Source organism: Phyllobates terribilis, unplaced genomic scaffold (genome assembly GCF_046119375.1).
Source record: "Phyllobates terribilis strain yellow unplaced genomic scaffold, ASM4611937v1 Scaffold_5641__1_contigs__length_50281, whole genome shotgun sequence".
In the NCBI taxonomy this organism is placed as follows: Eukaryota; Metazoa; Chordata; class Amphibia; order Anura; family Dendrobatidae; genus Phyllobates; species Phyllobates terribilis.
In genome coordinates this window covers 28,708-40,890 of record NW_027368386.1, presented here as the reverse complement: position 1 = coordinate 40,890, position 12,183 = coordinate 28,708, and the positions used below count along the sequence as shown (strand labels likewise).

The 12,183-nt window shown below is 35.0% G+C and overlaps 1 protein-coding gene across 1 annotated transcript; it reads right to left on the bottom strand.

The window, feature by feature from the left end:
- Window positions 1-7,828: 7,828 nt before the first annotated feature.
- On the bottom strand, window positions 7,829-8,613 carry LOC141250408 (uncharacterized). Its single transcript, XM_073669954.1, is given in 4 exon segments — window positions 7,829-7,992; window positions 8,083-8,170; window positions 8,525-8,586; window positions 8,589-8,613. Coding segments are annotated over 4 exon segments (339 nt in total).
- Window positions 8,614-12,183: the final 3,570 nt, after the last annotated feature.

Sequence of the window (12,183 nt, the reverse complement as noted above, 5' to 3'; positions counted from 1 at the left end):
GAGTCAATGAATCAATTCTTGTGTATTTAATTCAACTAACTTGAAGGTAACCAAAAGGGGGAAATGGTGTAAACTAACTAATCTAAACTAGGAAAATAAATATGAGAAAGTACTTCACTCACCAAGTATTCACACTACAAATTAAATGGTTTGATCATTGACTTATTAATTATAATCGGGCTCATTCTCTTAATTATATATTATAGTTTTCGTAATCATTATTATTAATTAGTTAATAATCAAACTCGGCATATTAACCCTTACCTAAATACAACCCTAAAACTATCAGGAGTTAATCCCTAGGCATCAATACGTTCAGGAATAGATAGGAACATGCAGTGCCACTTGGTTACTAATACATCATCATTCTCCACACAATCACAAGTTCAACTAGCCCAGGGAATTGATTTGCCACCAAACGGAAAGACTCTCCAACTCGGACAAGTCAGACCTAGCAGTATGAAATAGATCTAAACAACCTAGATAGATAAATCACATTCAATTAGCAATGTAGAGAACAAGAGAATTAAACAACTCATAAATATATAATTATATAGAAGCAAGGTAGAAGTCTTACAAACTAATAATCTACAGGCTTCCTCCTGGAAAAGAAAGCTAAGGAGACTACTCGCTCCTCATTCTATGTAAAACCTAAATTATGAAATTAATTGAATAATGGATGATGGGAAGGAGTCAAAGCTCTCAACCCTATTTATAAAATTATATAACCCTAGAAACAACTCCTAAACAGCTCAGCACGAAATTCTATCTAAAACTAGGTAAAAAGGCCCAATTACCCCGCGGAAAGGAAAGGAGGCGCGACACAAATCCTACACGGGCACGATCGCGACAATGTGGTGTGATCGCACCACTGTGTAGAACCTTGGCTCGGTCACGCCATCTAGGGCGCGGTCTCTCCACTGTGAAAAATGCCTAGATGCCTCTTGCATCTTCTCCTCGGTCTTCTCCCAAATGTTTGTAATCCTCATGTTTAACCACTTTGCTCCGTGAGATCCGGACTGAGGTAATACACTCTAAACCATGTCCAATATGCATATAAATAATGCTAACAACCACTCGTTACACCGTACTAGATGTCGCCAATCACCATCATCAATGAATTCTTCCATTGATCAACCTACTCTTTTTTTCCCAAGAAGAGTGAATGCTTACAGTGGTTAGTCTAGTGGTCTAAATGCAATCTCTGGTGGATAAAATTGTTATGGAGTGGAGTCTAGGGACTTCGTTGGTGATACTGGTGTCGATGCCCTTCCTGGTGGCCGTGGTGGTGAGGGACCCCTTCCTGGTGGCTCTGTTGGCGATTGAAGTGACGTAATTATTAGTGACAGTAACAAATATGGTGCTTATGATGGGATTCTTGAACTCATTTTCCCTGACAATGAGTACAGATCGAGCTAGGTCATTTTATGGTGCTTTTTTATATTGGTAGTTTATTAAAATGCATAATGGTTGTGGCTTCCTGAAACTGTTGAATAGCTTGATAATTGTGGTTTGATAAGATTGTTGAACTTCTTGATTCTTGTGGTCTATTGAGACTATTGAAATGCTTGTCTCTTTGATGGTTTCCTGAGACTGCTAAACAAATTGATGATTGTGGTTTGTTCACATTGTTGAACTTCTTGCTTCTTGTCTTATGTTGAGACTGTTGAAATGCATGGCGCTTGCGATTTCCTGAGATTGTTGAGTAGCTTGATGATTGTGTATTTTTGACATTGTTAAACATCTTTCTTCTTGGAGTTTCTCATATGAGACTGTCGAATTGGTTGTTACTGGTGGTTGATTCATGTGGTTTGTTGAGACTGTTGCATTGTGTTCTTTGTTCTTCTCTTGGACTGATCATTCTCTGTGTTGAGGTGTATGCTATGTTGAGCTAGGTTGATTGTGATCATTTAATGATCATCTTCAATTATAAGTAATGGTCATTGAAGATGATAGTCAACAGTGATGATAATTATTGATGATACTTTGATAAACATTTCATTTGTAATACGTGCTAGTTAGAATTCACGATTCTTGTTGTTATGACATATTCTTCCTCTACTTTTCTTCTATTCCCATTTTTTTATGTGGGATTCTATCTTGCCAATCTATGATGAATGTCTAATAAAATTCTGTGCTTACTAGGTGCTATGTAGGATTCAACCATGCCAAAAAGATGAGATTCCACTTATGATTGCATAAACCTATCGTTGAGCAAAAAAGTATACAAATTTGCAAAACACATTTTAATAATTTTCATTGGAGTTTGACCTTTACTTTTTACCATGTTGATTATAAGCTATAAAAATACCAATATTTGGATGTTTTGATAATTTTGTCTGCACTCATATTTTGAGGAGTTGTCTGCGTATCTCTTTAAAGAGAAGCAAGCCTCACATAGTTCAAAGGCTTTTAATTTTGATGTACATCACCGGTCTAAATGTAAAACCAACTTCAAGGCAGTGTAGCTTAAACGCAAATCGAAAATCATTTGTATGATGTGAATGAAATTAAACCCACCATTTCAGAAGGGTTGTCAAATTATCCACAATTATTTAGTTTAGATTTTGTTTTGATTTGTTTTGTTATTTTATTTTTGCAATTGAACTTGATAAATTTATGTTTTTTAGCTTCTTACGTATCCTCTTAAGAGAGATAAAATCACCAGAGTGTGACTGAATTCGATACCCTTTTATGAAATTGGATTTTGAGACGAATTTCCTACATATTTGTTTCTTACGGAATCAAGTCTACGCAATTCTTATATATTTCTTTGATGAAAATTTGACTTTTGATTTATGATTGAACCCGATGAGCGATGACTTTGTATCGAGTTTCCACGTATTCATTTTTTACGGAATCAAATCGTACGTAGTTCTGGAATGAGCCATTAAAACATATTGGCAATGTGTGTTCGCCTCTATTCGTTATGATAAAATGTATATGCTTCAGTACTGATTTATTTTGGATTTCTTTGAGACAATTACTTTAGTTTCATTTGTTTAAAAGTAGTATATAGCTCTCAAGATATAGTTCTACAATGAGCCATTAAAACATATTGGCAATTTGTTTTCGCCTCTATTCGTTATGATAAAATGTATATGCTTCAGTACTGCTTTATTTTTTATTTCTTTGAGACAATTGCTTTAGTTTCATTTGTTTAAAAGTAGTATATAGCTCTCAAGCTATATGTGTAGTACACATTATTGTATATAGTAGTTTACTTGTATAGGTGCAAGCTTGTTAATATGAAAAGACTGCATACTTTACATTTAATTTTTTTTCTCTTGCTTCATTAATGAAAGCATGCACTATTACAAAAAACTGCTTTTTAGCCCGGACGTATAAGGGAATAGAGACCGGTTATAGCAAAAAAGGTCCGGGTTTCGGGTCTTTGGGCTAAAAATGTAAAGAGCCCGGAGACCTGTTACATACGCCCGGGCTCTATACTTTAAAGAGAGCGCGGCTGAAAGAATACTTTTCGCCCGGACCACTCTTATTCAATATCTGTAAAGTACAATATCTAAAAACACATGAGAGCACGCGCCCGGGCTATATTCCTCCAATATCCGGGCTAAAAGGATAATCTTTTTACTATTGGCATTGACTCATAGGTATATACCTCGCTTTACTCAGACGTCCGGACTAATACCTTTTATCTAGAAAAATGATTTTTTTTCTTAATATACCGATCCACTTTCATGTATATATATAATATATTATTCATACAAATCTCAATACTATATAACTCACATTAATAACCTGAAATTGCTAATAATAATTCAAATATCATACATCAACATTTCAAAATCCTATAATATAATTGTTCACTTAATTTTACAAAAAGTATATAATCAGCTTGCAACTCATAAACATAAACAGTAAGTGTTTCATAATCCTAATTGATTGATTGTCTTCCTGCAAATGAATTTCAACATTGTTTCATAGTCCCAACTCCACCTTCATAAGATAAATCATTCTTAACATTTGACATCCTGTAAAAGATAATGAACATTTATTAGACAATCAATATATAATTTTGCCAACAATAAAGATAGTAAAATAGGTAAAAACTATTAAATACCTACACAAGAGTGAGAAAATAATTGAACCAATCCATTCAAATTTTATCTGGATAGTGTAAATAATCTTGTCAACATACCACTACAAAATATAATAATGTAACTATTATAAGTGACAAGGATGTAATAGATAAAAAATTGGATGATTATTTGCTCTTTTTCTAACAATCTTTCTTTAAACAATAAGACAACACAACAAGGATGATAAGAGCATGTATTACATGCTTTGTTAACTGTCTAGACGAGAGCAGAAAATAAATAAGATTAAGAATACTCCTAAAATCTACATGACAATAACATAAGAGCGTACAATGGCGCACTCCCTTTTTTCTGAAAATGAGTGCTCTAGTAAACCCTCTACTACCAAACCTTAACCATGTCACTGCGTGTGTAAGGGTGGTTACGATCTTATCCATAAGAGCATTATGCATCATTGTTATGTCGTTCAAATGTTATACTCAAATAGAGAGAAAAAATCTAAGAACATTAATGAAGCAACACTCAAATAGAGAACAAAAATGCTAGCATGTTGCATAATAGTATAGGAGACATGTGCATGGTATTAACATGAAAAATACGAACCTATATTTAAACAACGTTCACTGTTTTTCTCCACAAATTTAATGATAATAACTCTAGCTTTCCCAATTACCTGAGAAGAAACGTTAAGTTTTAACATGGTGTGAATAGAAAATATAAGCATTTACTTGTAGTACATAGCAAACTTGTATCAGCTAACAACAATGAAAACTAGAAACAATTAGATTAGCAGCTCTTAAACCAAGAAGGAAAATAGATCAAACCTTGAACTATTGAAAGGAGAGAGTTTCAACAAAGTAATGAAGCCGAGTATACAAACACCTCTTTGTTAAGACTAGCTTTGAGTTTCAATGGCAGCTCTTCAACTAGGAGAAGCCATCCACTTATTCCTAGGGACATGGCTATGAAGCTAAAATATCTCTCTTTACCTTTCTCAAATGCTATTATGCAAGGAATTGCATAACCTGCACTATACATTTACAAGCATGAAATAGAATTATCCATGAGATATATGTGCAACAATATCTTAAAAGAAAAAGACAACTTACTGACCAAGTTTTATTTCAGTTCCTGGCTTTGGGGTACCGTTCTGTAGACCAACAACGTTAGCCATTGAATTTTCAGGGATATCTGCTGGAGGTTGTAACGGTGGCTGATCAGGCAACGGTATGCCATGAAAGAACATTTGAAGTTGATAAAGCAGCACACTCTCCTGTATATAAGAAAGTACAACTCAAATATCATATGATTCCACTAAAAAGAGTTCTCCATATGAATATTATCTCAAAGAAAAGACTCGACTTAATGCGAAATGGTTCACAACAAGAGTAAGTAGTAAAACGAAGAAACACTTTTACTCTGTTACGCATAACAACACACTGAGCACTGCTCAGAAAATACTTCATAACAATAAAAATGGACATAATAAAATCGGGCGAGTAGATGTAATTCTTAAAATAAGAAATAATAATCAAAGAGAAGGTTATTTGATTCAAATGAAATGAGAAGGTATATATATCATAATATTTGCAACATTTTACATGTCGCTATCGTAATTTCAATAACATGCACAAATATCAAATGCAAATATAAACGTGATCCATTATATACCTTGGCCAATTTTCGCATTTTCGCTGCAGTAGTAAACGATGACTCACTAGGAACTGCATCTGGACACATAATAATCTTATCCATCATTTCGAATGTAAATGCTTATAAAAGAAAAGGATAAGCACTAAAAAAAGAACTTAACTAGAAGAAAAAAACCACCAGTAGTTTTTATAGTTCTTCTGTCGCTAGCTACCCTTCTCCCTCAGAAAAAAAAGGTAGAAGTATAGTACTTGGGTTGCCATCCCATTGCATCTCCAATTCCATGATGATTTCCCCAGGTTCTTAATCAACAAGCCATACTCCTAAAATCCAAATCATTTTCCCACAATTAAAATACAGACGAAGGGAAAATACTACCTGGTTTTCCATGAAGACTATATCAAGATTGCTCTATCTGGAGATTCTGGACTCATTAAACTCCCCTAGATGATAAATTCTATATCAACAACAATAATCTATCCCCGTGTCTATAATTTACATGCATAACACAAGCACTAGTTAAAATAAATAAAAAATACAACACCTTCATGTGGAACTCAATGATCACAGGTTTGGTCGCATATCATGAAAATTAGAAGAGGAAAGCTAGAATAAACATTATTATTCATAGTTGGGGCCAATTGAAAAGTTTTAAAATGTTATCGAACATAAAGTCATTAAAGTAACAGCCATAAATTATATAAATAATTCACATGCTTCAATGATTTCCACATGATAGTTCAAATAAAAGCTAACATAAATATAGTTAAGTCTATAGCAGAAGAGAAATCTATAGTTCAAGAACAACTTTTAATTCATGATAAAAGCTAACATAAATATAGTTAAGTCTATAGCAGAAGAGAAATCTATAGTTCAAGAACAACTTTTAATTCATGATGCCCAAAGGAGAACGTAATTCCTATTATGTTGTTGCAACATGTCTACATGTGTTTTTGCATGTTCATCAGGCGATTTCTACTGAAGTTTAAGTCCCTCTGAGTATCCACTTGCTTGATCTAGAACCATTAGCCTAATTCAGCAAGCTAGAGGCTATAGTATCATTTCCCTTCAACTTTGACATGTAAAGCATAAGCCAAATGACCCCCTGATCCTGGAAATGCTCAATTCAGCTTGACAGTGATTGTAAAGAAAAATTGAAAGTCGGTTTTTTATTGTTATTAAATTTGTATCTAACTCAACAAATACTAAATCAAATCCTGTCATTATGACCTTTTTCAATACAAAGATGATAGGCAATGGCATGTTTACATACAACTGGTCAGAATAGTATAAAATGCAATTGTTTTCCCTTAATATTACGGGAAACTCTAATATTCTCGGTAACCAGAACTACTCATGACAAATTATCTAAAATAAAGTGAGTATTAGTTGCAGTCTCAAGCCCTCTGCAAAGGTATATATATAAGTTACAATCTCACATTTTGAAGTAACCAAGTGATAAACAAGTAAATACATATTTCATGACATGCACCAATACTCTATTTCTATTTCTAGTTAAAAAAAAAAAAGATCAGATGTTTTTCACTTTAAATGAGAAATCCAAACAGCTGTGTTTACAATTGCAATCCTATATCCAAAACAATGAAGTGTCACAAATACAAGTGATTATGATTTCACCAACAAAAAAACAAATACAAGTTATTATGTGCTCGATTGCCCTAAAAACAGTCTTACAAACCAGCAAGTACTTGTAATTTGACAGAATATAAGGCAATCACTATGAAATGCAACATAAGCTTAGAAAGTACTCAATAACTGATTTTGATGCAGAATTAACTATCAAATGCTAAAACCTAGATATAATTATCAGTTTCCACAACCAAAATCTCATCTCATCTTATATTCCACATGCAATCTAGATCCACACAAATTCTTCAACAGTCCAACAACAAACTAGAGCAATGCTTTCAAAAATGGTGCTTACCGAGGTAAGAGAAAAATCTAATCTGGAAATGAGAAAGAAAAGATGAGCCTATGCCAAAGATGATAGCTGGAGTGAACCTGCAATTAGGATGAGGCTTACTTGTTGCTAGACATGTTCTTCCGCAACTCCTCGAAATTGACATTTCCATCACCGTTGGAATTGACAACCTGGATCATCTTTGCAAAGTTGACATTTCCATCACCGTTTCAACTTCTAATTTTTTCACTCCCCCATAAACATTTTCGAAACTTGCTTTGCTGATAAGAGAAAAGGCTAAAATGAACACATTTGCACCATGATAACTCTGTGGTCTTAATCTGTTGTAATCCTCTTGTCCTATTAAGCATTAAAACACGTCACAAACAAAAATCAGTTACACTAGTCTACCCACTTTAAAAAAGGTGAACAAAGATATAGATCTATTACCTGCAGTGTCCCATAAACCAAGATTAACCATAGCTTCGTTGACAACCACATTTGCACTGAAATTATCGAATACATTAAGGACATAATCCTGTTCCAATGAACAGAGAAACCTCCTTAGGATTAAAAAGTGGTTAATGTATGACTTAACCTCTCTCTGTCTCATCATGAACTCATAATTTACTAAAGTTCCAGAACACGCAAACAAACCACTAATATCAGGACATATTATCCTTAATAATAGTCAATATAATGAACAGATTGACTATTATAGAACTGCCCGGTGATGAATTACAATTTCCTAAATCCGGTCAATCATTTATTCATAGTCAAGAATCAAGATATGAATTTTCCCATCTAAAATCAAAGCAGAAACAAAATGCACCACAAGTAGTGAGCAAAAATGTCAAAAACACTGAAGATAGAGGAGGAGGAGGAGAGGTACCGTAGGGAAAGTGTTGCTTGTGTACGAAATTAGCAAGCAAGTCTTGCCAAAGGCACCATCGCACATTTAATGAACCTCGAATTGCTCATCTCACCAGAGAACCTGGCCAAATTATGCTAATTTCTCTTCACAAACTGAATCCCTTGGAGAAGAGAAACCAAAAGCCCTAAATGATCTCATAATGTGAAATAAAAACAATGGCGGAGGGTGGCACTGATAGCTAGAGTTCTTATAAAGAGTAAACGGTGACAGTAAAGTGAGTAGATCTGCTTGTTTCAGAGAGGAAATGAAGAAGTGAAACGAGAGAGAAGGGTGTACCTGGGAAGGAGAAACCCGTTGCAAGATTTGAAGGACGAAGAATGGGGTTTTGTTGATTTAAGAGGAGAGAAAATCGGGAAGGACTAGTAATTGCATACGTGCTCTGTGCATTCATTATAATTCATTCTCAACAAACTCAATCTTCTTCTCAATCAATGACCCGTGAGATTTAGCTGCAACACAGTAAGAATTAAAATCCAAGATGGCCGAATCTAGTCTAGGGTTCCCTGGGAAAGATAGAAAAACTTACTCTCCTTAAGCGGGTCGAAGATGGAGGAATACAAAAGCAGATCTTCTTCGATATTCAAGATATCTGAGGTCGACAAGGAAGAAAGACGAGCCACCGGGATCTGCTGCTGGTGATTGTTGAAGACTATCGCCGAGATTGGAGATTAGTCAAGGGCCGGTGAATATATACTTCGGGTTGACGATGAAAGTTAGGTAAAAAAAAATTATGAGTGTTGACTCTAGGGACTGGGGAGAATCGGATTATTTTTATTTTTTTTAAAAAGAAATAATAAGAGCCCGGATAAAACAGTCGCATAAAACCCGGATATTGGAGTAGGGCTTTTAAGGTGGTGGAACCTCTTAGGTGGGTACTTAAGAGACCGGATATAACAAAAAAAACACGCGGGGGCTTAAAAAGTGAAGGGTTGAAATAGCATTCGACGTTTTAGCCCGGACATTAATAGATATTTTCGGACTAAATGGAAATCCCTATATGATTGTGTCAATTAGGACATTTTATCACGCATATCTGTAATCCCGACTAATACGTTATGGACTAAAATGCGATTTGTGTAGTAGGGATGACTAGTCCATACTTTAAGTAAAGCAGTAAAGAACTTTTACTTTATTACTTCTTTTTTTACTTCTTTCACTTTGTTGTGAGACTAGTAAAGAGAGAACCATATTGGTAGAGCTTCGATTTGATAAAACAAACAACTTTTTTTCTATACATTTGATTTCTATGGCTCCATCTTCCACACGTTTTATTTCTCAATTGTTTTTGTCTATCCTACACCATCGCACACCATCTACCTCCGCTACAATGTAGTCTTTAATTTCGAGGTCGATTCTGACCACCTTACAGTCTGATAGAGACGTTGTTTTTCCCCCATTAAGTTTAAGTAAGGTTGATTTATTTGGGCACTATGGCGGTATTTTAAAGGTCAATATTTGATTTTGAGAATTATTCAGTTCTTTTTGTCTGGTGTTCGAAATTATTTGATTTTGTCCATGCCATGAATTTGAAGATTTCAATGGGTTAAGGTATGTTTGAGTAGTGTTCGAATCCATATGGTTTTATTTAGATCACATACATGCTTCAATTTTGGTTTTATATGAAAGAAGAAGAGTAAATGGATTGAGAAGGGTAGATATTAACTACTTTTTCTACCGTCTCCTGCGGATGGTGTTCTTTATAGAGTGCTCTTTTCCTAGGCTTTGGAGGTAGTTCGTGGAATGGATGGGAGAAGACCAGTATAAACCTTCTGAAATATCTTTTATACCTTGATTAGGGAAGTTATTAATTAACTTCTCTCCACCACAACACAAACCACGCTCACACTCTTTTTTCTTTAATTTTCAATTTCTTTTCTTTTTTGTTCGATTGAACGTGGCTTAATTTGGTGGTAGTTTTAATTTTAACTACTTTAGTCTAAATAGAAGTGAAGAAGGTGTTTCCACTTACACTAAAACCAGAATTCATAATTATGTTTATTTTTTGGAATTTGTTGCAATATTTGCAAATTTTACAAGCTGCAACTTCATGCATGATTTGTTTCATTGTATTTTAAAGATGGATATTTGTCCGATTTTAACAAGTCGGATTAAAATATTTGATTTGTATGCTTTAAAAATATATTGTACTTTGATCTATCAATGTATTTTTTGATATAAAAAATGTTAAAATGATTTTTTGAGTAAAAAATTACCACCAAACAGATGTCCCCGAACTTTGAGCGTGTGAGAAATGGAACACGATCAAAGTTCGATTTAAGGTGGTATTGATTTTAGAGAAATTTGCTAACACCCTTTATATGGGTGAATTTGACTAAAAACACCTCTTATATCATTAATTATAAAGCTCCACCCCTTATATCGGTTCCGTCAGCAAATACTCACCCCTGACTTGTTTCTATTAACTTTTCTGTTAAGGGGTGAGACTTTATAATTAACAATATAAGAGGTGTTTTTAGTCAAATTCACCGATATAGAAAGGGTGTTTTTAGCAAATTTCTCTATATATGTAGATAAGTATAGAGGGATGTCATAATTCATGATGAATAAATTTTTAATTGGCTTCAGATCGAACTCCAACTGAAACTGAATGATCAAGTACTAATAATTAACAAAGCCGGTTGGCTAATAAATTCTTATTTCGGTCGTCATCTGCCATTGAAGACCCATGATGAAGCTTCGACTCCAACTCGACCTTGAGCAATTCTCCACCAAATCCAGCAATTGAAGAACCAAACTGCTGATTCGGAGTCCCAATTGCCCAGATCTATACTCCAGCCTCTGAAAATTGTACCCAACGCCTGGATTTCGACCCTTATTGCCAGTTTCCATTTGTACGATGTAGTCGCCACTGTCATCGTTGTCGTGCCGCAGTTGTCGTCACTGATGCCCTATCCGCCTTCTCGTCATTCGCCTCCGTCTTTCGTCGTCGAGTTCTTCATCGGTGAGTACTACTGCCGGTGGTGGGTTCTACAGATAGACGTCGTGCCCAAATCCGGCCTTTGTGCAACCATTGTAGCCGGTGTGTGGCTTGTCCGCCTCAACTGTGCCTAGATCTCCGACCGTCAAGTTGAGCCCAGATCTAGCTTGCACAGCTGGTGCGTGACTCGTCCGGATTCAACCCATATAGTGGATTGGATATTAGAAAGAGGAGGGCGTATAGGGAGACAGGTCACCAGAGACGGAAAAGTTCGTCCATGGAAGAAGAACGAAGAGTCGAAGAACCAGTAAAAAAAGGGGAAAATAAATAAAAGAAGAACAAAGGAAGGGAGATTTTTTTTTTTGAGAAATTTGCTAAAAAACACCCCTTATTATATGGGTGAATTTGACTAAAAACACCTCTTATATCGTCAATTATAAAGCCCCACCCCTTAACAGAAAAGTTAACAGAAACAAGGCAGGGGTTGGGATTTGCTGACGGAACCAATATAAGGGGTGGGGCTTTATAATTAACGATATAAGAGGTGTTTTTAGTCAAATTGACCCATATAAGGGGTGTTTTTAGCAAATTTCTCTTGATTTTAAATGTGACTCTGTCAAGAATTTTGGTTGTTTTTTGAACTCCATACTTTATGTCAAGATCAGCATTTTGTATTAAC